Here is a 27,136-nt window from a genome sequence, read left to right as displayed (position 1 = left end):
ACAGGATGATTTGCAAAGCGCTCTGTGTATCAGCTCAGTTACAGGTGACCTCATCGCACAAGAAGCCGCAACCCATCTGACTGGTCCACCTTTCAGTCTGAATGCACACCACCACAGAATTAAATGCCAGCGGCCATTATGCTGCTGAAAGGGACCGTCAGAGGCTGAATTACATGTGTACAACCCAACAAGGCTAGAGATAGAGGTGTGCGTATAAAAAGACTAAAAGCCCGTCTCTAAGTGGATTCACAGGGAGAGTGTTAAACATTTTACACTCCAATATTGTCACTGAAAGATTGGTATAAACTCAGCTTTACAATGGAGCTTTGAGCTTTTCAATATACAGTTTGGTAATAACTTTAACGTTCATCTTCATTTATACTTCAAAATAAATAGTTTAGGTAGCATAATTTAACTTGGGATTTATTTAGGCCTAAGTTAAATCTGTCTGACTGCTCTGGATGCTTGAGCTACAATAATGGAGTCTGTTGTAAAGGTAGAATGATGTGACAATGATGAATCAATGTTAGACAACAACTTTGATTACTGATTTATCATTTAATTCATCATTTATCAAGCAAAAATACCAGCTTCTCAAATGTGGGGATTTGCTGCTTTTCTCTGTTTTCTATGATTATAAATTGAATATATTTGGATTTTGGACTCTTGGACGGACAAAACAAGCAATTTTCAGATGTTACTTTAATCAATGAATTCTCAATAGATAGGATAAATTAATCGACAATGAAAACAATCATCAGTTGCAACTTTAATGATGGCTCCAGTTGTTGCTATCAGGCCAGCAGGCAGCAGTCTGATGCTGCAGGGCATCACATTAGTAGTCAGACCCTGCACTGAGCTGCCGCCAGGCCACTAGAGAGCCATCAATCATGGCCGACTCTCCACCCCCACAGCCTTTAAACCCAGCCACCAACCCTCTGCTCTGATCCACAGACCTCAGACTAATTCCACTCAGCAAGAGGAGACCTGCGATGTGCACATTCAAAGGACGATAAAAGAACATTTCGACGCAGGTTTACGGCTCGTCGGTAGCAGAGCAGTGTGCTTCTCAGCTATATGATTCAAAATGCTGACGTTTATGTTCTCTATACAGTAGTGTTGACAGACAGTGTGTATATACCAATACAATACAATATATAAACAAATACAGGGCGTCCAGCATTAGCTTATCCGCTGCTACTGGAGGCAGGCATCTGCTAAAATCGCATGTTAAGACTTATTCATTCATGTGTTTGTGATGTCTGCGGCTGATGGTATGTGTCCATGTGTGTTTATTGGACTGTGGGTTTGGCTGGTTCCGTAGGGCTGCACCATATGGTGAAACCCTACTCATGCGTGTCAATGGGAGCAGCAGCAGTGTTTGAACGAAATTTTTTCAAATCTTAACGTGAAGGCAGGTGGCCTGCAGCTTAAGTCCCGTCAGACCATATTTGACATCCAAAAGCTTAATAGGTTTTAAAATGTCAAATGTATTCAACTCAGACAAACATTTGTAGATTTGAAGGCCTGGGAACTTGTCCTCGGCTGCTGCTAAAATCCCACCAACCAGAGTGTGGTGAGCAAGGCAGGGAGGGAAATGCCTCAAATAAAGAGACCGTGATAAGTGCTGCCACATGTTCTATTTATACATAGTACACACATACACACACACGCACACACACAAACACACACACACACACACACACAGCACAGAGAAAATGTAATCTGTTCCTTGATCTAGCTTGGTTCAGACACATGGAGAATGTGTAGTGGTTTACAGGCCTGGCAGGTCGTCAAAAAATATTTTCCTTTTTCTGCTGGTACCAAGAGGAAATTTCAACAAGCTGAGAATGTATGTCAGGCGTTTCACCCTGGTGATCTGTCCCTAACTCTAGTTTATATCCTAAAAGATTTGCTCTTAGAAACACTTTCCATCTAATATTGAAGTTTTAGATTGACATTGTGTGAATCTATTTTCCAACATTCAATAAATCAGACAGAGATTTGGATTGTAAAGGGTCAAGACCAAGCGGCAAACAGCAAGGCTGAATGTTGTATCCCAGTGGTGGCAGCTGCTGGACCGTGGACCAGTAGCAGGGTTGGACAAGGCTCTGCGGTTGGTGTTGACATGCATGTTTTCATCTGTGAACTTTTTGGTAAACCATCAATCGGCCTGTTGCCACCTTCAGACACTTTTCCCTAGATTTGACCTCCAAATGATGGCTGGTCACCTGCCAACATGGCTGAAGTCTGTGTGGTTATTTTCCCACTGCGCCTCTAACTTTAGTGTCCAGTGAATTCTCATGGAAACTTGTGCCAAGACAAGCTAACTCCCGACCCTCCGCCTGTCAGCGCAGAGTTAGTGAGCCGAAAGCAGAGACGGCTTCCTGTCTGGCCTCACTCCTTGGTCACTTCCTGTCTTTGTCAGCCTCCTCTGAGTCACAGATTTACAGACACAGACAAAACAACTTGAAAGACACTCAGACCAAAGACACGCAAATACACATTGATGCCCTTGTATGACAAAGCTCACAGAGAACAGATTATCACTTTGGCATGCTGTGGATAAACCATCCATTCACCTTTTATTTGCTACACTGGAAACTTTCATACTTCTATCATTTCATCTCTCGACATCTCTGGAGGAATCAGCCTCAAAAAAAAAAAAAAAAAAAAAAAGCAAGAACAGATGCTGCAGTGTCCACAACAGCCTTGTTTGTTTTTTTCTTACACTGCCTATTTTTCAATTTTCCTTTTTCTTTGTTGTTTTTTTTTTTTGTCTGAAAGCCTATTTGGCCCACAGGTGGGGCTACAGAGTCTTGACAATATAAAAAATTACAGCCACACAATTCCACATTAAAAAAAGTGCTGACATGTGACTTCCTTCTCACTTTTTGGGTATATTTTCAGCTGCCTTTCAGCATGTTATAAGCATCACATGTTTGAGTTGTCAGTGGTTGTAATGCCTGTAATGACATCATGATGACAACATAGCCTGTTCTTACTGTGCTGTCTTAAACTTTAAATAAACATGAGTTGTATCTGGGCTGGTCATTCCAGTAGAAAAATATGTATTATTGTAGTACAGTAATCTGTATTATACTAGTACAGTATATCCACTTTTACTTAAGTAAAGGGTCTAAATATTTCTTCCACCATGGCAAAATGGAAATACTTAGAAATAACTTAAAGTAAAGTGCCTCAGTGTTTAAGTGCAGTAAAAAGCGGCAGCAGAGAAGTAAACTTTTTAAAGAAGTCATTGCGGCTGTAGTTGAAGTTGTGATGAAGGAATGATGGTATTTCAATAAGGGCTGGGTTGAAAAACAGCAAACATATCCTTTAATTACAAATTTGTGCGTCAGAAGGTTTGCCTTTTTTTTGTTGTTAGAGGAGAAAACACAACCAATGCATTAGCCATTTTTATTTAAGGACAGGACTGCTCTGAAGGGCAAACTGCTAATTATAGGGATGCTTTATTCCATACACCTGTTTATACTCTTTTGTTAGGGATGTATGACTTTCAGCACTTGGTGTCCCATGTGCCGTGGCCTTGAGAGAGGCAGCTCTTGACTTCAGCTATTGATGTATTTTCATCATATAAACATAGCCACATGACTACGTGATAAGAACCAACTTCCTAAAAACACACGCTTGTTCCAGAGTGGTTTTCTATTGTCCTGTCAGCTGGGAGGGGCAGTAACCATAGCAACCACATGACATCTGTCCACCAACAAGATGACATCTTCCTGTTTTGGGGGATGACATGGTTTGCATTTGTTGTCCAACACTCCAGCAACTGCTACTGAATATAGCCTACCACTTGCCAAATTCATACCGCCTGACTGTCCAACAGATGTTTCCATAACTGACAACTCAGATGTTATGGAAACAGCTTCAGCAACGGCTGTTTGCAATTTATACCAAGATAACATTTATTATGTCACTGCAAAGTATTCTGACACCTTACTTAAATACATAGAAATCATCAAATACCAAAAATATGCATCCACCATCCTGCTACTAAGATTTCAGCCCACATCATCCTCTCTTGAAGAACGTTATCAATCATCTGCTCTACTCTCTCCTGCATCACACAGGTCTGTCAGAGAAGTGCACTGTTCAGACGCCAGCCTTCACGGATGCCGTGAGACTTCACAGACAAGCCAAGGGACACTATGGGACCTGGGAGATGATGTGCGGAGCGCCCCCACAGGTGGGACACAGTCAGGGTCTTTGTTTAATCACAGTACAGATGGTTTGCAATTCTCTGACCAAATATGTCATCACAGGTTGACAAAGCCGATGTCATATAATGTTATATTGTGATATTGATATCAGTGAGGTTTATGGAAAATCACCAGAGAATCTGATGGTTGACACATTTATATTGTCACACCACCAGCCCTAAGTTGAAAGACATGAATGGTCAATCTATTGTGCAATGATCAGTTGCTTTTTTTTCTCTGAAGACATTTTGAAATGTCACAGTAGGAGAAACAGAGGTGTAACTAATAGATTAACATATAGCATAACATATAACAATAGATGCATGTATTCCTTCCTGGTATGATGCATGCTGGCTCAGTGTCACACTATCATGGCTTGAATATAAGAGAACCATCATTAATGTTATTAGTAACAGCTGTGCTTTTCCTGACAAGTCAAAATGTTTGCTTTGAAAAGGCCTTTTGTGACTCAGGCAGGATGAATATAATGAAAATCAAGTATTAACACATTGCTAGTTGTTGTTTGATGGCAAAGTCCTGATGACACTTGGAAATGTTTGACATTACAAGTTGTTGAGGAGTACCTGAATGTACCATTAGTAGTTCAGGTTCAGCCCTGCCTGCAGGTTCTCAGGGGGATCCACCTTCATGGGCCACATCCTTCAGAAGATCAAGCCCCTGATATAGTTTATGTTTCTCTCCTGGGAGGTAGACTAACAATGAGGATATTGTGACTCAAACTGCATGTTTGCCGCAGGTGACAATTTAAAAGAGATTTTCAGGAACAATATCATAACAGTCCTTGTGAATGATTGTCCAAAGTTCAGATCAGTGCCTTAGTTCAACCTCTTGTGAGGCCAAAATGATGGATGACACACACTGGAAGAGGCAGGGCTGCTTCCCAGAGACAAACTTTTTCTAAGGGAATTTAGCTCAAACAATCATGCATCATGAACACACACCCTCTCCTCCCACTAAAGAACAAGAATGCATTGACATACAACCTTAAAAGAGACTGTCAGCAACACAACCCCACCCCTCAACATACCAGCATACACAAACACTGTTGATTGGAGTCTTTCCTCTGAATAGGTTCCTTTCAGACTCCTGCTAGAGCTTCAGAATCATTCTGTGTGTTTATGTTGGTCACCTTTTCCTTACTTGATGCCTATGCTTCCTGTCTATATCCCAGTTTCTCTCTGTCATCTGCTCCTGTTACATTAAGAATGGTACAATGTTTCCAGCCCAGATTGACAAGTACAGGTAAACTATAAAGAGTAGTACAGAGGAATCATAATCTGTACCTGGCAAAGAGATAATTTGGTCTCCAGTGTGCTTTTCCTAATGTAATAAAGAATAAAGTTAGCTGGAGCAGATGAAAGTGCTGTTAGTACTTTTTGGAGAATATAGAGGCCTCTCCCTTTTAGACATTCCTGTGGGTTTTTTTATTTATCGTGTGATTGTAGAAGAGAAACATACTGAAAGCAGCAGTTGACCATTAGTACATGGATATAACCTTAATGAGCAAAGCAGAAAGTAAAAACAGCACTTAACATGGAATAAGAGATTAGCAGTTAAGATTTAGCTAGTTTACAATATTACCTTCTACTTAAATTCAGAGTTTGCAATGAGCCAAGAAGAGATGCTGCAAAACAAAAACCAGCAAGACCAAATCAGCCCACAACATGCATCATTTTCAAACATGAGTCTTTATATTTCACCACTATTAACTGCATGACAGCACCGTAATGCACCTACCAAACAATAACCAAATGCAAAAGAGCTGTGACGCCACAAGAAGCAACCAGTGCACAATAAGTATAAATGGAAAAACAGAACATTGGCAGCAGCATACAAGCAGAAATTAACAGCCAGTAAACAAGACATGGAACATAAGCAAATAGGTTTTTTTGACATCTTGACAGGAAAATCACAGATGTGAGTGATCAAATTAATGACTGCTGAATTCCATTTAGCTGCTTCAGTTTCAGCTTGAAGATGCCGTCGTTAATTAGAAACACCTGTGCTTTCCTACTAAGACAAATAAAAATGTCTGCTGTGGAAAAGGCATTTTAACCTCATAGTTTACTCACATTACACGCACACAAACAGCAATTTAACACAGCCAAGGCACACAGTAGTCTGGCATTTTATAATGACACAAGCAGCAAATGCTTACCTCAGTGAAGAGAAGCGGGTATAGACCTCACAGTACCAAGTAGGTGACGGCAGGGCAGGAAGACTTCAACTAGCTTAGCTTGCTAGCTGCTGGCTTTAGACATAATGAAATAAAAAAATACATTTTCACAGTTCTTATTATGGGTCCTTGTGTTAATTGATCAGTTGTCCCTTGTTATATGCCAAATATATGTAAATTTTTATATCAAAATTAGGGATGCACGATACTATCCGGTCCCGGTGTTTCCTCCGCAGGCTCTACTTCACTTAAGCTGCCCGTCAGACCCGCTGCTTCTTCCCACTTTAACTTGAATAACAAACCGGGGCTCGGTGGTCTGGTTGGATCCACCTGCAGAACCGGGGCTAACGTTAGCTGGGAGGCTAGCAGAGGCTAGCTAGCTGTGTGAGGAGGAAGCACCGGGACCGTCAGGGAGAAACAGTCAGTTGAGGAGCTGCAAAGTTCGGCCGCACAGATAGGAAACACCTCGGCTGACAGGATGTACCACTCTGTTTGGAAAAAAAAAACTTTTTGGTTTATAGGGCAGTTGGCAACCAGCATATTAGATGCATTACCGCCACCTTCTGCTCCGGAGTGTAGACCAGAGATTAAATCCTACACATTAATCCTGTCTGTCTAATGAACTCAATGAAAACTCTACTGTACTCTACTCTAAAACTCTACCACTTGGCAGATTCATTGAAGTTTTAAGGCTTCCTAAATTCTTCCTTCATATGTTGTCTTTCTTGATCATACTTAGTACAATCTATTGCATGCATAATAGTCTCCTCAGCCATCTGGAAAAAAATATGTGCATATATTGATATCAGCAATCGGCCACAGTGAGTTGGAAATATCAGCATATCGGATATCGGCAAAAAAATCCAATATCGTGCATCTCTAATCAAAATCTCTCTTTCCTCTTACTGTAAAACATTTTCAGATGGTTGATGACTCATCTTGAACTTATACATACTGTGTACCAAAAATTCATTGAATCAAATGTGACTTTGGGTGACCAGTTAACTGCACCCATCATATAAATCCTCACTTGACCACTTGTTGAGGGTTACAGGTGATACAACCAACAACCAGGGAACATTCACAGAAGGACAGGAGGAAGGATCAAAACAAATCATTTCTTCCACAAAACAGTCCTGGAGCAACATGGTCAGACTGTTTGACAAGCGATCTTGACTAAAAAATGCTATATTAGAAACAGTCAGTTTCATAAAGTGTTTACAGCAGAAACACAGCAGTTTTTAAACGAGCAGAGTAACAAAGCTGTGAGCGATAACCAACGGTTTAAATAGACCGCCTTTTAACGTAAGGTGCATTAAATATACAATACTTGAAGCACATTAGTATGTTGTGTGGAAAAAGTTAAAGAAATTATACAGCAATACAATATACAGCAGCTACTCAGAGAATACATGATATTAACACATGCAAATATTGATAAAACACAAGAAAAATGATAATATTCTGAATAAAAATGGTGCTCAAGATATTAAAAAAGTTCTAAAAAAAGTCCTACAATTTTCAGAAAAAGTTTTGGCTTATTTGGATGTTAAAAGTGGCACAAATATATGGAGTTTGGTTTATAAATTTGCTAATATATATAATATGATATTTTACAAAAAAAGAAAACCAGGTCCACAGTGCAAGGTAACACAGAGAAAGCATTGTTTCACTACGTGGCGTTACTTCCATGAAGTTTTGTGTCCTTAAACAACTAACAGTTGTTTGCCAGGCCCTTCTGTTTGTCCATGTGGAAAAATAAATGATGCTTTTGTTACAGTCATTCATTACCCGGCAACATGTTTCCCCAAATATTTACTTTAGCTTAGTTAAAACCTCATGGAGGTGCACAGGAGGTCTAAATAAAGGAGTGCTTAAATTTATATGTGTGAGTTGTGAGGGCAGTACCACTAAAACCAGCCTTCCTGTCTCTCTGTATCCAGCTGTGTATCATCTCAATCGCTCCACTGTATCCACACAGGAAAGACAGGCTGCACTTTTTTAAGGCTTATTTTTGTTTTTCTTTGGGTGGAGGATATTAGTTATTTGTTTTTTTTAACTACACCTCTAGTCAAACCCCCCCCCCCCCCCCCCCCAAAAAAAAACAACCCAGTTGGCACATTGACGTAGAAACAATAACATACTATAACTGGCCTGACCTCACTGCTCATAGTATATATATGTACTGTAAATATATATATTGCATAGTCATAATTATTATAAACTTATGCAAGGTGAGCCAGACAGGATCTCTTTCTTTTCTTTTTTGTTTATTTTACTTGCACATAAAAATGCACAAAATATAAAACAACATAAACGTGTTTAAGTAAATAGATGGGTTGTGTATGTGTGTGTGTGTGTGGCTGCAGATTCTGGCTAATCTGGTGATGGAGACCCTCCAACCAGAGCTGAGAAATGTGATTGGCCCTCGCCTGAAAGGGAAGATGCAACAGAGACAGAGAAATTGGATGCTGGTGAGTTCCTGTCATACCGTACAGCGTGCAGCAGATTCTCTCCTGTAAAAGCACAGGAGAGAATCAACACCAGTCCAAACCAGTCATGTTCTTGAACGACTCTCTCCTCCAGATCTCTGATGCGGTGTACAAGCAGGTGTTGTCCCAGACTACCGGTCAGTATGAGGCACTGGTGGAAGCCTGTGAGGCACAGAGAGGTCCACTGGATGCCAGACTGCGAACTGACATGGACCAGATCATCACATCTAAAGAACACGTCAGCGGCAAGATACGAGGTGACTGAATATCAACATGCAACCAAGTCTTCTTCATGGCTTTTGGAAAACTAATCTTCCTGTTTTGAGTTTGTCTTAATAGGTTAAATATGATAAATTAACAGAGAATGTCTCATGGTGCTTCCTAAAAATACAATTATAGGGCGTTAACAGAAGGCAAACAGATGCATTTACATCTATATGTTTAAATATTGTGGCCACACTGCGGTAAATGATGGTAAGGCACATTCTGCATATTCCAGCACTTCAGAAAACTGTTTCAACAGCATTTATATTACTGTTTAAACGTAAAGCAGGTGCTAACTACACAATGGAGTACAGTCACTGAAATGCTGTTGAAAGAAGAGTTACATGAAACCTACTGCAGATGTTTAACAAATCTTTCACTTTTGGTTCTCAATGCAGTAAGTGCTTGTTTTTGGGGTAGTTTTATCAACCCCTGCATCTGTGTGATTTGAAAACCTCAGTAAGAGATACACTTCAGCTTTTTCTTTGAACAAAACAAAGGGAAGTGGTTTGAAGTTGGGTTGTGATTCCATACTGTATCACTTTTTAGACTTTATCCAGATTCAAAATTTGTATAGACATGCCCACCATGTAGGATCTTTTGTTTGGGTCTTTTGCAGAATGTCCCCTTTGTTGAAGTAGATATTCAGTCCACCAGTTGGAAATGTGTTGCATCAAGCAAATTCATTGCAGTCTAGTTGACTACTCAACATCTGCTAACGGCCTGCATGAATTTAAGATGGTGGTTGACTATTCATCAAGTACAAAGAATGTGATTGTTTACTGATCATTGTCAGGACCAGTTGGGTTCAGTGGTGTCTGTGCACCACTTCCACTGCTTACAGGACGCAACACAGAAGATGCCAGAGAGGAACATCTGTATACTCTGAAAGAACCTCATGAGTAAAGAAGATTGTTCACTGAGAGTTTGTGCTGTGAACCAAATCACAGTTTTTACCCTTTACACCTAGATGTGGTTTCACCTGTAAATTGCAAAAACCATACTGACTGGGAAGTCTGTACTTGTGAAAACTGACTCTGAAGAGGCAATCACTTATTTATAATAGAACAGCTGTAGATAGCTGTAGTGAGTAAGTGAGGCTGTAAGAACCAGAGTAATGTGGAGCAATGGATAGAAAGGAAGGAGGGAAGGAATAAAGAAAGACAGAAACAGATGCAGACAGGCATATTTTAACAGAATACTACCTGAGTAGTGTTCAGCTACACATGTCTTAACAACATGCTATGCAAAGTGATTTGCTTCACTTGGTGCTCACTTTTCCATGGAACATGATCTTCCCAACCTCCAGCCATGCTTCATTGTTCTCCTACTGTTTGCCTCAGTGACATGTGGCTGTGGTTTCTCTGGTTCAGGGATTATTGGCACAGTGAAGCGATCAGTCTGGTCACTGAATAACGCCACATGGCTCAAGTTTCCAATGAGTTTGTTTGGACATTTGGCACTATAAGGGCCTTCCCTCTGTAATTAATTTTCCATCTCTCATTTACTTTATGTACTCTCTCCTCAAGACTCGTTTGATTACCTCTACAGCACCAAAGCATCCACTCTTTGATCAGTCTGTCAGCATGTCATCTTTCTATTCAAAAGTTCAACTTAGCACTGGCTGCTCCTTTTTTTTTCATGTGTATGGTTTTCCATTGAACTAAAGTGGAAGAACTGCATTCCATCACCTGCACTGTATGGGCCGTTTCCGACTTTATCCCACAGATAAGGCTTGAAACTACAAGTCAGAAGAACAAATGATGCAGGTTCACCTTACATGAGGGTAGGGCAGAAGTTTGAGAGTTGTAACCCTAGTCGTTAATTTTGTTGATCTCTTTTGGCACAGAGGTTGAATTGCTAGAATGTGAGTGAATCCGAGTTGCACTGTTTCCATGGAAGCCCTGCGGCTTTCACTTTTGCCCAAGTGCGTTTGTTTAAAGTCAACACATGCATACCTACTATTTCATCCTGGCATTAAACAATACACTGTATATTGTAAGAACCTTTTGGCACAGTTCCTCTGAAGTTAGAGCTATGCCTTTATTTTTCTTGATGCTTTGACTGACTCTTTATCATCATCTGCAGAGTGTTAATTGTTTACAAGCTGCAGCAACTTAACAATTAACAAACCATGAATATGTTTTTCTTCTTTTCTCTATGTGATGCTGCTGGCGTGCAGCTCTGGTGTTGCCCAAGGCGGAGCAGCTCCTGCGGACCAGCGTCCAGCCCTACATCAGCTCCATCCTGGAGGCCCTGATGGATCCTGCGAGCCGCGGTTTCTCTGAGGTCAGGGACGTCTTCTTCAGAGAGATGGTGGAGATCAGCAAGAACTCACTCAACGGAGGAAGCAAAGAAAGACTGGGAGAGGTGAGTCATGTTTTACGTTCACTCTTTCATTCTGTACATGAAGTCATGTAACAGTTTGATTTAGGTGTTAACATGGTTCACAGTAATCTGACTTCTCTGTCAGCTGTTTGATAAATGAGGTAATATAGAAAGAAAACAGGCAGGTATTGAGGATGTTGAGCATCTTATAGCTGCATTAATCAGTTTTTGTCCACTAGGGGACAGAGTAACTCTGATATATTGTTACCTTATCAAGTTGTTAGGGTATTAAGCAGACACAAAGCAACATTATCATTCATTTGGACTCATGAATGTGTCCTCCTGATGAACGTAAGTCCAATATTCACTCTCCTTATAGCTTGTTTGGTCTCCACCAAATCCTAAGAGAAATACTTTTTAGCTGAATGTTCCTGTCTGTCATCTGGTGCTGGGCAGGTAATACACAGTAGGTTTATCAGAGCTTGTTTGTTGAAAACAGCTGCCTGCTACTTCTGACTGCTGAGACTGTACCATACAGCATATCTGCTGTAAAATCAAAACAAAGAGCTAAAAGAGGCTAAAAAGCTTCCTAGAGCTGCAGAGTTGGTGGGAATTTTCTGTGGGTTCATCACTGTGATCCCCTGTCACATTACACAGTCATTTCATTTTGTGTTATTAAAATTTGATTTTGTGTTATCATAAAAATATTGATTAATGCAGCTTAAATGGGTATTAGTTGTGGCATCAGTTGTAACAAGAAACCCATTTTGGTGTGACCCAAGAAAAGCCATTTTTTCCCCACATCTGTTAGATGTGCTGCTTTTCTTAAACAAAATCCCTTTGCATGAATTAGACAGCTCTAAGTGGATGTTAGGCACTCCAGTAAAGACTTAATTTAGCAGGAGAATATGGTTAAGCTGATAATTTGTGAATGTTAAGAGTATTGTCTGACTTTTGGTTACAATAAAAGGAGAATTAGAGAGCATGCAAAGAAACTGTGTGTTAGTGGACGCCTCGGTCACATTAGTGCTGGTCTTTAATTAAAAGTCAGGGAGTGTCCTCAGCTGCCCTACCATTTTGCTCACTGTTGCCCTCCTCTATGCGTCTTCCCTCTCAGCACATGGAGAGGCTGTCCATGCTCGCATTCCACCCTGTGAAAATGCAGAGCTGCTACGAGAAGGTGGAGCAGCTCAATCTGGAGGGGCTGCAGCAGAGGTTCGACGTCTCCAGCCCCTCAGTGTTCGTCAGCAGGGCTCAGATCCTCATGAGGGAGGTGAGTTGTCACAGCCTTTCTCTGTGTAATAATTATATATCTGAGTCAGCAAATCATAAAGCAATGTCTAAATGGCTTAAAAACAGACTTGCTGATTCCTAGTAAGACAGCTCACCCCAGCAACCTGTCTCGTCTGTGGTGAAGTCTCTACTTCCATCTGCTGGACAAATAGAGAATGACATTTTGTAAAGAAATACCGTGAGCTAAAGCAGAGCTGTGGTTTATCATCACTGTCTGCATTGATCTGTGTCTTTGTGCTACTTTATAATTTGTTTTCATTTTGGCAGCAAATGGACAATGCCGTGTACACATTTGAGCAGCTGCTCCACCAGTCTTTGGATGCCCAGGGAGAAGACGACATGTGCAAGGCCATCCAGCGATGCCAGGACAGGGTTCTCAAGGTAAATCAGAGAAATTAAAGACAGAGAAGTAATGTAGTAGATAGGTGGATAAAGGATGACTGTAAAGAGTGTAACTTGATACAAATGTTTTCACTATTTTAGTCACAGCACATTAATCACAATAATACTATAAAACACCTAATCCTAATTAGGTTTAATTTACAGAAAACATATTTTTCACCTACCCTTGGTGATAGCTTGCCGTGCAGATGGATTTATTTTGAGGCAGTATGCCAGTGAGGTTTCTGCCTCAAGGTTTATTGTGGTACTCACAACACTGAAAATAATTTTTAAATGTGGATATTCCCTTATGAGCCTGTTCTGATGACATGTTTCTATATGACTTGATCTGGGCAAAGTAACTCAGAAAACTCACCAGTAGGAGTCTTTTTGAGGTTCATTTAGACAGGCAGCATGTGGATGTATATTTTATTAATCTTCAGAGGGAACCTGAGGTTACAGCTGAAGCAGAATGAAATGTTAAAAGGTGTTTTTTGCTAAGGTAAATATGGTTTGTGCAGTGAGTAGAAGAGCTATTATGATTAAGTAATCTCTACTGTCTGTGTTTCTGGTCTTTCCCTGTCAGAAATATGATTATGACAGCAGCACAGTGCGCAAGAAGTTCTTCAGAGAGGCTCTGCTGCAGATCATCATCCCATACATGCTGCAGCAGCTCTCGCCATCCTGCTCACCTGTGAGTGGCACCAAACTCAGCTCACTTTACTTACCCCTTTTTCATTTTATAATCTCTTCATATTGAATGCTTTATAGTATATATACACATACACCTTATACTTATACTTATATATATATTCTAATTCTAATTACTCTTTCCAACAATGAAAGAGTGACAGTACTCTGAAATTCAGTCCCACCTTTCTTTCTTTCTATTTTAGCCCAGAAACCAAAGCCATGAGTAAAATGTAATTTAACTTTCAGTGAGGAAAAAAATAAATAAATGGCTCAGTGGCTTGCTATAGCTAACAGGACCCACTGAGTTGTTCCAACAGCAAAATTTAAAAAGTGTCAAAATTCACAAGAGAAAGTATCACCACTAAGAACAGCAGTACAAGAAACATAGGGCAAGAGAAAAATCTGATTTAACGACAATTCCCTCATTTGCAGCAATTGTGTTTCTAATTGACAGACTTTGTTTAGGGGATTTTTCACGTTATTATTAGTATGCTGTGCTGCATTTTTGGCCCTAAAATGAGATCATACTTTCTGCTTTCCTGAGTTTGCTGAAAAATGCAACCAGTCTGACTGCAAAGAATATATGAACGATTTGGTGGTTTTGCCTTCTTTTAATTTTTGACCCACAACAAAATGTTTGCAATTTTGCAACAAAAACATTAGCAATGCAACATATGCACATACAAATAGAAGTAATACTTCTCATTAATATTGCTGTCTACTGCATCTGAATCAGTGCCTACATATTAGTTGACATTTAAAAACATTTACATTTAATGTTTGTGATTCCTTCAATCAGCATGCATCACTGGCCGGTGGGTGAGTATGACTATGATTCAACTACCTTGTCTTCTTTCCCTGAAAACACTTGCAGGTGTGGCCAGAGATGAATGCTAACTGAGGGGATCAGAAACATTAAATCCAATAAGTCGTTAACTGAAATGTGAGTATTGAATGCTGAAAGCTTTATGAACCTCTTCTCTGTCCCTTTCCCCTCCAGGAGCTGCCTCGCTTTAAAGAGCTAATCTTCGAGGACTTCTCCCGTTTTCTGTTGGTGGAAAATATGTTTGAGGAGGTGGTGCTGCACTCTGTCACCAAGGACATAATGATGGGTGAGGGACAATAAACATTAAGATGTTGAAATGACTGTGCCCATGGCGTTAGTAGTGGTAGTTAGCAATGTCGTGTCAAATTACATGATCTAACTTATTTGCTAACACAGTGACTCTCTTTTTCTTTTCTGTATTCAGCTGTGAAGGAGGCAGCTGTCCAGAGGCGACACAATCTCTACAGGGACAGCATCATTCTGACCAACAGTGACCCCAACCTGCACCTGCTCGGAGAAACCCCTCCAGTGGACTGGGCCACCAAATTTGGAGGCAATGAGCCAGAGGATTCGTTCGGTGGCGGTCTTGAAGGAGGGGGTTCTGGGAGAAGACGCAGGCAGGTTGTGTCCATGATCCAGCTGGAAGGGGTTCCTCTGCCCTATGAGTCCTGTCTGGAGGTTCCAGGTGTGGAGCTTATCCCTGAGGAGGATCCTGAGATGTGTGACAGCAGAGAGGACGATGAGGAGGACTCAGACCTGCCTGAGGATCCCAAGTCTCCTGATAGTGTAAATGAAATCAGGGACCTGATCAATCCGGTGGTTGAGGTAGTGCTGCCAGTGTCAAAGGAGAACCAGAGCGACATGACCAACGGGATGGAGATGAGCACCGCCACCATCACCCTGGACGATGGGGTGCAGGAGGATGTGACACATGTCACCACACTGGTGGAGGACGTCCCCAGGAAGTCTCCACAAAACAAGACGTCCCCGCAGACAATCCTCCAGCAGCTGGTAGGAAGCAAGAAGCAGGAAGCTGATAAGGAGCATCAAGAGGAAGAAGCAATTAAGAATGCCATCCAGGAAATGGAGATACAAGAACGTGACAGTGAACGGATTGCTGAGGTTTGTGCTGCAGAGTCAGATTCTGAGTCATCACCAAAGCCACCATTGGCTACAGACTCTCGCCTGCATGATGATAGCGGCTTCCAGTCACCGTCCAATGAGGGACTGGAAGAAGGTAAGCCTCAGCCTGTCACAAACGGTCTGAATGGAGAGGACAAAATCGTTGACCCTGTAGAGGTGGAGGTGGTTTTAGCGTAAGAAGACAATTATCTGCTCATGCACTTGGAGAGAAAACAGCAGTGTGCATCACATGTGATGGGAGAGAAGTAAGGATTGTACAATAAGGATTGTATTTAAGGGTTTCATTTGAAGCGTTGCCTTTTCTTTATTGTTGTTGATATCGAGCACTATAAAACCAATTCTTCCATCCTCTCCTAGACTAGAGACATTTCTTTGGTGATTGGTTCTTCTTTATGCAGCTTAATGTAACTCAATGCAAGTTTTCTTCATATTTTGTGTATGACACTGAATTCAATATACAGTACAACTTTTGACTGGTACTGTATCTCATTTATATGAATCAGAAGGGATCTTAAATGATAATCCACACACAATAAGAGAGGAACTAAATTTAAGTTATTTGTTAATTTAATGTTGTGAACACAACAGGAAATCAGGCCAATGTTTTTTCTCAATATCTCTCACATTTATATAGTCAAATATACTATAGATGCAGCCTTTAACTCTACTGCTGGTGAATGGATCCTCTAAAAGTCACAGCCTCTACTTGACAGCAGGGGGTGCTATATCAGCCTCCAGTTGTTGTGTCTGGATTTTTGTGTATTTTAACTACAAATTTTTCAAATACTGGTATCTATTTTTGTAAAATGTAAGTTTTTAAATATGCAATTTGTTTACTTTGTGAGCATTTCTTATAGTAGCAAATGGCCTTAATGTTTCAATGTGTTTCAGTTCAAACTGCGAAAAAACAAAAAAGTAAGATGTTATTGTTAGTTTTACATCTGTGGAGGAAAACAAACTAAATTTCTTGTCTTTGCCTGTGGGTGTAGAAGGCCAAGATACAGTAAATAATGGTTCTCTAATTTGTAGGATTTTGATGAACCTTTTAATCAGATGAAGCCCTCTTCATAGTTATTTGGGGGAATCTTAATAGTGGCTTCTGGTGATGATGTTCAAATATCACTGATATTTTTTCTTCAACTTCATTGTAAATACATTAAACAGATATGACAATGTCTATTTAACATTTTATTTTATTTAAATGTTCTAATCTGGGTTAAAGGGTCAATTCACCTAAATCACAAGGAAGTCTAAACATATTTTCTGATACTTATCCTTGTGAAGACATTTGTTTATATTCATCTTACTAATTAAGGGGACACAAATGTTTGATACATCCAGGAAATGTTACTTTATTCCTGAAATACATCAGTATATAACAAACTGCTTGTCAAACCTACAATTAACATGGACATTTTTTGGTAATGCTTTAATCTACATGTCTGTATAGTTTCCTAGGAAGTTTCCAGGAGAGAACGACATGTATGTAAGTTGGTACTAAATATAGGGAAAATGAAACCAAAAAAAAGAAAAAAAAAGAAAGAAAAGAGGAAAGATCTGACACAGTTATTTGACTTTCAGTAGTTGTGTTGCGTTTATCAGCAGTTGTTTTCTTGAAAGAGATGCTCCACATTGTATGCTCGGCTGTTCACAAATCTTGCATTTTTGCATGTTCAGCAAACTAACTAAAAGCTCTCTACTGTAGGTTACACTAACAATTAATTGGAATTATTTATAAGTTTACCAGTTGAACACTGTTTTGTCAAGTCAGTTTTATTTAGATATCCCTAAATCATAAATCACAAATTTGCCTAAAAGCTTTACAGTCTGCACAACAGATAGCAACCTATATCCTATATCAATTCAGATAAGGCAAGACTTCACCAAATGAAGTTAGCATGCAAACATGCTCACTATGACAATGCTAACATGCTGATGCTAAGCAGGTATAATAATTACCTTGTTCACCATCTAACTTTAGCGTGTTAGCATGCTAACATATACTTATTAGTGTTAAACACAAAGATTTTGAAAGTCTGTTTCCATTCCGTTCTAAATCAAAGTATTTGACAAGCTAAAATGTAAATGAAAAGTTAAGGGATCACTGAAGTGATTACAATTCATCCTGAGGGGAACATGAATGTGTGAGATATGTCACAAAAAATACAAAAAACTGTGAACCTCTTGATGGAGCTAGAGAAAAGGTCAGTAGATCACCAAAGCCAGTAGGATTTATCATCTGGAAACTGTAAATTTTGTGCTAATTCATTAAGATGTTGAGATATTTCAGAGAACAAGTGAAAACTTTGACCTGCAGGTGGCACTAAAAAGGCCACAGGGTAAACAAAGTCACTAGGACTCATCCTTAAGGAACCATGAATATCTGTACAAATTTCATAGCAATCCATCAAAACTGTTGACATATTTCAGTCTGGACCAAACTGACTGATGGACATATTGACTGGCATTGCTGTCCCTAGAGCCACTCTGCTAGCATGGCTGAGAAGGATCTCTCCTCCAGGACAGACAGACATGAATTATAATAGGTGTTGTACACAGAGGTAACTGTAGCACAATTACAACATGGAGAGACAGAATGACAATTTTAGGTACATGCATATCATTTTATGTCTCCCAATTATAATTTGTACCAAACGTCCTTTCCAGGAACCTTCCTGTGAATTTGCAGTTACGAATCAGTTTCTTTCTAAGAAATTCTACGAAACTTAATAACTTGTAAAATAAAGTTTTACTATATTTTTGTTGTCAGCATCACATACTCTAAAAGGGTGAATTATTTTCACTTCTCTATCATCTGTAGTCAACAGGACAAGTTAGAATTTTATCTTAAATGCTGAGAATCCCCTTGCATTTTCCCCTGTTGTAAAATCACCTACTGCCACTGTATGCAAGGCACATTTGTCTCAACTGTTAAGTTTGCTGCCTTTAGACCTATACATCCATAACTTCCAATGGAGGACCACTGTCACCTTCTCCTGTTTATTTATTATAAAACCTCTGTGTGGTTGTTGTCAACAGCTCTCTTTGATTTGTATGTTTAGTCTTTTGTCGTCCTGAAATATATTTCAAAAATATATGGATGAATAAAATTGTTTCATCAACTATTCTTTATTATTGTCATCAAAGTCTTTCAAGATTTTTATTACTTGACAGAAAATCATCACTGAGAAAATTACACATATTTGAATATTGTTTTTCATAGTCAGAATCAGTTAAAAATAGAGTTTAAAATACTCAGAAAACACATGAAATTTCAATTGCAAGGCACTCAAACATGTTTTTCTTTGCAGGTTTGTGGTGTGTAAATGATTACCACAGAACCACATGACCGACTTTTACCTTCCCCTGATAGGCATGTGAGAATGACTGGTCGGTTAGATGACACATCACAGAAGTTTACAAGCCAAAATCATATGATTGAGTCAGTTCCTCAAACTGTCTTATGACCTCTGACAGTAAATCTCTAAAGTGCTATTCTGCTTTTAGGTTTCACTCCAAAACACTGCAAAACACAGATAATTGGATGCGTTTTATCAACATTGTCAGAGATCTCATCTCTGAATCACCTGTAGTGTCATTACTCCTAAAATACAGTGAACTGTGTAGTAGCTATCAATATCGGTCAGTGTTGACCACAAAAACATAAAATCATAATTGGAAATTCCCAGAGCTATGGATGACTACTTACTGTATCTACTACTACTGTGGACGATACAAATGCATTTCATCTCTTTAATGTAGATTGTTTTGGGATAAATAAAAGACAAGAGTTGAAAGCAAGCATTCCTCCCCTCGTAGACTATAAACATTTTTCACAAGCATTTTTACAAGCGCTTGCTTGAGTTCTTGATTACAGAAATGAGGCTATGCCTCAGAAACTGAGCATGATGTCCCTTTAACACAGAAGAACCAGCTAATAATAATAATAATGAAATAATATGCATCCCTATGGTTGAGGTCAAATGTTCAAATTTTGTGCGTCATGTAGTTAAAGTGTGTGAAATGTATAACCGAGAAATCAGAGATCAAAGACTGAAACAGGTGACGGGCGATGAGAAAGATTTTGTCTTTCAAATAGTCAGCTTCCACATCCACATGAGTTTTGTGCGTTAGCGTGGCAGATAGGGAGTTTGCCTTTTCATGCTCCCACAGTGTTATCATTTTCCCAAATGCTAACTGTTGCCTACTCAGAGCTGCAAAACAACACACAGAAATTAGTCCCTCAAGTAGTTTTCCATTTAGATTCCAGGACACGCGATCCCTCCGTCTCAAGAGACCAAAAACGAGCCGTCTTTGATCTCTGTCCATACCGTCACATCTGACCCAGCAGAGGGAAAGAGATGAAATAGCCGAGCACAGAGCCCACGATGACCCCAAGGAAGATCCACGTGTTGTAGGACATGACGCACAGCATCAGCATGTAGCCCAGAGACACCTGCAGCATGTGGAGCACCGTCTGGATACCGTGCAGCAACCAGCTGAGGACGAGGAAACAGAGAAATCATCACCTCAAATAAATTATATCGATCAAAATAGTGCACATTCAGTCTGTCAAGGTGTTTGAGATGTTATATTTTGCTTGTGTTATATATTATTTTTGGTTATCAATCATTACGACAGAATAGTTGACACTTAACAGAAAGCGAGGTCAGCAACACTCAGAGAAATCACCAAACTCTACATGTTCGTTTGAATAAACATCAAAGTGGTTAATAGGGGCCAAAAAAGCACAAAGAATTCAACTCTTTTAGGATTTTGGGTTGGTTTTCTGAAGGATCTGCTTTCAAAGACCCTGACCTGTTCCTGGTGCTTGGAGTGGGAGCTGGTGAATCCATGGGGGTCAGCGAGGATTCAGAGGGGCTGCTTTCCAGCACGGAACTGCTATCGGTGCGGTAGGACGGAGGGACGGCGCACAGAGGCTGTGGCTCAGCCAGCTTGGAGCAACTGCTCAGCCACACCCTCCACACTTTGAGCACCTCGTAGAAAACCGTCAGCAGCAACACCACAAACACCGACAGCACCATACCTGAGACACAATTAATGCACAAGATACAACACATGACTGTATTATAAAAGTGTTTTAAAATGCATTGTCAAATTTTCAAAACATTCCTGCTGCTTAATCCACTTTTCCTCTGCCCATTTATTGGGTTGCCTATGTTCCAAATACATGTGTCTAAATACATAAATATGTCTAAACACACAGCTTCTTTTTTGGTGCAACTGCCTTTTCTGACAGATGGAAACAGTTTTAGCTGTAAATATGAGTATTTGCAAGATATTGAGCAGAGCCTGACCAATACACTGCAGTTCTCAGCAATAGCGATAAACAGAGATGTATCAACATATACACATATTGTATATTCAATTCTTTAACAACCAAGTTTAATGGATCCTTGTCAAAGACGTGTATTTCTTATGCATTTAGGTTGAAAAAATGAGTACTGGTAAATTTTCAGCCTCAAAAATCTCAGTCAGGCTCCCATACTGAGCAGGTGGATGGACAGCAGACAAGTGGATCACGCTACAGGTTTTTTGATATGTTTTTCGCTGCTACACTGGCCCAGTGTTTTAAACCACTGTAACTGTCCTGAATCCAATCTGACTACAGCTGCTGTCCTCCACAGAGGAGCAAGCTTTAAACCTTTTAGAGCCGGCTTCCAGGTGAGTATTTGATGCTCAAAATACAAGCTTTCAGTGGAGTACTCCTTTAAAAAAATGCACCTGCATCTTTGTTGGGTGTGATGCAATGTTATATAAATGTAACATGAACCATCAAGACAGAGAAATGTGTACAGTATGTTTTAACCAGATGAACTGGTTCTAAGGAGTTACCACTACCAGTCAACATCTCACAGTGAGCAGTCAATTTTTCCTCTGAAGTGAAGGTGCTACTCTTCACTTGGCAGCTTACCTGCAGGTCCATGTACATCCCAGAAGTCAAACAGCAGCGTCACGCTACTTGACACCCCAAAAGTCATCTAAAAGAAAAAACAAGAGACAAATTATAACCTCTAAACCTCTGTTGATCTTCAAGTAGACTGTCATTTACTTTAAAGGCACCTTTCCAATTCCGAGAGACATAATTAATGCAGGACCAGGTGTTACAACAACACTGACATCATCCTCCTTCCCTTTAAGATCAGTCATCCAAGCCTGTGAACTTGCTGCACTGCTCTCTGATCAGTCCTCTCCTTCATTTTCTGGGGCAGCGACTCAAAACGTCTTTGATTACACATCTAACAAACCCGCCCAGACTCACGTTATAATAAAAAGCACTCCTCATAAAAAAAAGGTTTACATTTTAAAATAACAGACAGGCTGATAAGGCATCATAAAAGAACAGTAAAATAAGCAGTTTGAATAAGGGAAAATAAAGACATAAAATACTCTATGGAAGTGGTGTTTTTTTTGTCTGAGGCAAACTAAACAATCCTGGGAGAAGAGATGTTCTTCCTCTTCTGTTTCTCAATTGTATTGTAGGAAATTCGCTCTATGTGCAGGATTCTTTATTCTCAAAAGCTCCTTTGTTCAACATATAATTTTTGGATTCCTTAAAAAACGAAAAGAATTTAATTCTCCTCGTTCCAAACAAATATCTGTTCAGCTGATCTTGACCTCGACTGCAGGATGTATTGTTCCACAAAAGCACACTCTGTTCTGTCCTGCTGCTGTAGATGTGTGACTGACAGAGGAATGTACTGTTTGTGTGTGTATGTGTGTGTGTCTGTGTGTGTGTTCCTAAGTCAGCTGCCCGGTTCCTGCCAGGCTCTCTCTGAGCCCACTTCCCTGCTAATTCACCACCCGTCTGCTCATGAGTGTCTCTCACCAGCTGCGCGCTGGTGAAGGTGTACATGGAACCTGCGATGTCCATGTTAACACTCAAACTATTAGTCCATCGCAGAATATTTATCCAGAACAATTCTAATATATCATGAATCCTTTAGCAAGCAAAACACCAAACATATTACAGTCCCAGCTTCTAAAATGTGAGGATTTACTTTATTTTTTTTGGTGTTTTGAGCTGCTGGCTGGACAAAACAAGCAATGTGAAGACATCAATATAGGATTTGGAAGCAAGCCAAAGGCATTTCTCTCAACTGTCTGACATTTTCTAATAAAAAAAACTATGTTGCAGCTCTAGTTTATGTGATGCAACTGTGCATACAATGTGTATGTAGTCCTTCCCCATCACAGGGAACACAAAGAAAAACACAAAGCTTCATTGTATGATTATTAAAATAGTTGGTGATTTATTCTCTGTTGACTGACTAATTGATTGACTAGCTAATTGTTGCAGCTCTACTGAGGTGGAACACCAACCAGGTTTTCTCACACTCTTCTGGTCCCACTTCACTTTCAACTGTCCAATTAAAGACCAAATGAAATATCAAAGGGTAATTCCATAACTTGGCTTTTATTTTCTTAGCTTCATTTCTATCAGTCATGATAACATGGTACATACCAAGTTAACACAGTGACATCGCTACAACAGTCCAATGGGGCGAGAAACATGAGTAATCACATTGGGTAATAATTTCACAGTTTTCCTTTGTTTTCTCCTACAGATTGTCTAACAGCGGGGTTTGGTTGAAACTTGTCTCATCGTCTGACTGTTGGGCTTCTTTTCAGTGATGACACCATGTTCTCAGATCTCAGCAATTAACTTGGTGAGTAAAATGACCTACAAAAACAAGATCCTATTGTGGTATATCGAGTTAACCTTTAAAAATCTGTGTCAGCTGGAAAAGAGGAAAATCGGCTTCTGCAGAAAAGTGACCTCATTAACTCAATGTCACTTTCACTTTTATCCGCTCCATTAAAATCCAATTCTTTTGGTGTCAAATGTGTAGAAACTTCTTTAACTGACAAACTCGTGAACAGCTTCGACATTGAAAAATAGTTAAAGGTCAAAGCAAAAAAGATGAAGGACAGTGCAAAAAAAGTCCCGTTAAAGTGATGAGGAAAAGGGAAGTATTTGACACGGTTGGAAAACACCACAGAGAAAGTCAAATATGGACAACTTGAGTCAACAAATTGAGTCAAGGCCAGGCAGGGTGATCGTTGTGAGCTTATCTTTCAAGCTGCTTGTGAAAACCTGATACTTGTTTGCCAGGTGAATGTTGAGACTGCAAACCGTGACAGCACTGCTTCTACTACAAACATTCCCAGTACACTTTCAAAGGACTGCGTGTCTTTTTGCATGTTTCAGGTCACACGTATGTCAGTCAAGCATTTTGCAAGCATATAACTTTGTACGTTTTTGGTTGCTGGTCTTGTCATTGCCGACTGTGAAACAGCCTGCAAAGATGTTGCAGCGTCTTGAGTTACGCACATTTAACTTAATTCTCATTTTAACCAAAAAATATTGATGATTTTTGCTTCTCAATTCAATGCAAGTTTACTCTCTTATACTGGCTGCCTGAAAGAAAGGAATAACACATTAAAAAAATATATGAAGCTAAGATTCACGTTGAAAAATGCCAGGGAATCATGTGAAGTGCGTGTGATATAAATTGGTTACATGTAGGGCAGGACAATCACTCTATATCTAAGTATATGGACTTTTAATGGAATCAAATCATGATGATTTGATCACAACATGTTATTGTTTTACAAAATGATGTTGTCCCAGTTAATGAGCCTATGCAAACTGTGATTCATAACTGACTAAATTAATTAAATTCTGTTATGAGTGTAAAATGTGATTTGAGGGCCTAGTTAAATGGGCTCTTTAAAACATAGCCTTCAGGTTTTACAGTTAATCTTTTCGAGCAGTGAGAGGTTCTGTTGTATGCAAGAGTTTGGGCAGCCTAAGAGTTCTGAAGCCTTAGATTCTTTTTATAAAAGGTCTCAGAGCTTAATCAGCTTATTAGGCCTGAAGCATGTCAACAATTGTCATTAGGAAATGTCAGCTGGTGCCAATTTCAAAGCTTTACAAATATTCTGATTCTTCAAACCTTATGTGAACACTCAGCAACCATGGGTTCCTCTAAGCAGCTGTGTGAGACTCTGAAAATGAAAGTTATTGATGCCTATAATGTAGGGGAAGGCTACAAGAAGATAGCAAAGTGTTGTCAACTTGCAGTTTCCACAGTGCGAAATGTAATTAAGAGATAGCGGTTTAGGGCAACTGTGGAGGTCAAGATGAGAGATGAGAGAGAACTGTTTATATGCTGGTCAGAAAGGCAAATCAAAAACCTCATTTGACTGGAAAAAACTTGCAGGAAGATTTAGCAGACTCAGGAGTGGTGGTGCACCGTTCCAATGTGCAGCGATGCTTGCACAAACAAGACCTTCGTGGAAGAGTCAGTAGAGGAAAACATTATTTGCGTCCTCATCATAAAATCCAATGTCAGAAGTATGCAACAGAACATCTACAGAAGCCTGATGTGTTTTGGAAACAAGTGCTGTGGATTGATCAAGTTAAATAGAACTCTTCAGCCACAATCAGCAAAAGTATGTTAGGAGGAAAAAAAAGGAGCAGCAGTTCATGAAAAGAACACCTTGCCAATTGTTAAGCAAGGGTGTGGATCTATTATACTTTGGGGTTGTGTTGCAGCCAGTGGCACAGGAAACACTGCACAGGTGGAGGCTTTTGGAATGTCCCTCACAGTCCCCTGACTTAAACATGATTGAACATCTGTGGGTAGATCTTAAAAGAGCTGTGCATGCAAGACAACCCAAGAATATTGTACTACTAGAACAGGAGGAATGGGCCCAAATACAAGAACTGAAAGACTTTTACCTGTGATATCTGCCATAGAGAGTGTTACTAAGTACTGACTGTATAGGGTGCAAATGCCACAATGATGTTTTTTATTTTATTTTTTGTTCAGTTTGACATAAAAAGTAACTATGCATAAATGTTAGCTGAAAATAGAATGTTATTTGTCAAGGGGTGTACTAACTCTCCAGCCTAACACACACACATATATATATAATGTCTATGGTCAAAACCTAACAGCTGTTCACTCAAAACTTGTTGATATTCACTCATTATTATGGCAACCATTTATAGTTATTCTCACAAAATAGATTAAATGGTCTATAATTTCTGGGAAATATGTGTTCAACTGAAGGAATCCTCAAATCAAAACGTGAAGGGTAAAGATATTAAGAGATTGTACTTTGTATAATAGATGAGTGAGAGTAGGTCTTTTTCATAGAAGACATGATGATGTGTCATAAGAGGAAAACTAACGTCAGGTATAAATAATAACATTAATGATGGCTATATCCCATCTAGCTGTTTCAGTTTCAGGGTCCTGGTATTGTGCATGCATAACACTTGACTAGAATGGGGCCATTAATGTTATTGGTTACAGCTGCGCTTTTCCCACTGTGACAAGTCAAAATGTCTGCTATGAAAAAGGCCTATCATTAATATTTTTGCAGTTTAAATTCTGTGGAGATATATATATATTTGTGTGTAGAATGTCTATGGTCAAAACCTAACAGCAGTTCACTCAAAACTTGTGGATATTCACTTCTTATTATGGTCTTCTCCATGCGGGTCATATCGTCTGTTTTTCTCACACACTGATTTAACGTTACTCAACGCCACACTTGAACAGGCATCAATATATTAAATGCAAAGCAACTTATTCCAGAAACACATTATGATACTGAGCTGTGGCAAACTATAAACACATAACTTACAGACATCATGTTGAACTTGCTGCGCGGAGGCAAACACGACAGTCTCAGCGGTTACTGGCTCTGTTTCCCCATCATGGGCGGCTCACAGCCGGGATACAGTTGCTTTTAGAGAGCGCTCAAGTACGACTCATTTCTCAACTGTACCACATTATTTCCCGCAGCTGACCAAGCGACTCTCAGTGTAGCGGAATGACGCCGACACAAAGGGCTGACGGTTAGTGGAGTTTTCAGCCACCGCGAATAAAGTCGAAATAGTGACTCAATTACTATTCCAGTCGTCCAGAAAACCAAATTTCATCGTCAACAAAGAGTAGAGTCCGTGTAGCTAAGTCTAACTGACAAACATTAGCATTAAAATCAATAGTTGGCTAACTTTAGCCGAGGAATGTAGCCACTACTGTTATTTTCTCTCAAGACAACACGCATGCGCATCACATACAGCATTGTTTACTACGACTTGGGTCATGTGACAGACGGAGATAGCCGAGGGAGGCATTCGTGGAGTTTCGGCCTCTTTCGCTGTAACTCGTACTGTTAGAAATCTTTTGTCAACCTACAAACAACAAATGATTGCGGTAAATCTTTGAATGAGCCGAACCAGGTGCAATCA

At 39.8% G+C, this 27,136-nt stretch overlaps 2 protein-coding genes across 2 annotated transcripts in view; one reads left to right on the top strand and one right to left on the bottom strand.

Moving 5' to 3' along the window:
• The window catches only part of niban2a (niban apoptosis regulator 2a), a 31,652-nt gene extending 12,682 nt beyond the window's left edge, over window positions 1–18,970 (top strand). Inside the window, exons 6-14 of the mRNA XM_067574631.1 lie at window positions 4,098–4,213; window positions 8,793–8,897; window positions 9,010–9,172; window positions 11,362–11,549; window positions 12,625–12,780; window positions 13,068–13,181; window positions 13,768–13,875; window positions 14,875–14,986; window positions 15,125–18,970. Coding sequence (XP_067430732.1) covers window positions 4,098–4,213; window positions 8,793–8,897; window positions 9,010–9,172; window positions 11,362–11,549; window positions 12,625–12,780; window positions 13,068–13,181; window positions 13,768–13,875; window positions 14,875–14,986; window positions 15,125–16,020 — 1,958 coding nt within the window. The 3' untranslated portion in view covers window positions 16,021–18,970. The remainder of the gene's footprint in view (window positions 1–4,097; window positions 4,214–8,792; window positions 8,898–9,009; window positions 9,173–11,361; window positions 11,550–12,624; window positions 12,781–13,067; window positions 13,182–13,767; window positions 13,876–14,874; window positions 14,987–15,124) is intronic.
• A 19-nt stretch (window positions 18,971–18,989) lies between these two features.
• On the bottom strand, window positions 18,990–26,956 carry slc31a2 (solute carrier family 31 member 2). Its single transcript, XM_067574635.1, has 4 exons — window positions 26,527–26,956; window positions 21,779–21,845; window positions 20,662–20,890; window positions 18,990–20,342 (listed from the first exon to the last, which is right to left on the bottom strand). The coding sequence occupies exons 1-4, from the start codon at window positions 26,533–26,535 to the stop codon at window positions 20,177–20,179; spliced, it is 471 nt and encodes a 156-aa protein (XP_067430736.1). The 5' UTR covers window positions 26,536–26,956; the 3' UTR covers window positions 18,990–20,176.
• Window positions 26,957–27,136: the final 180 nt, after the last annotated feature.

Source organism: Thunnus thynnus, chromosome 19, assembly GCF_963924715.1.
Source record: "Thunnus thynnus chromosome 19, fThuThy2.1, whole genome shotgun sequence".
Taxonomy (NCBI): domain Eukaryota; kingdom Metazoa; phylum Chordata; class Actinopteri; order Scombriformes; family Scombridae; genus Thunnus; species Thunnus thynnus.
This window is presented reverse-complemented; position numbering and strand designations above follow the sequence as displayed.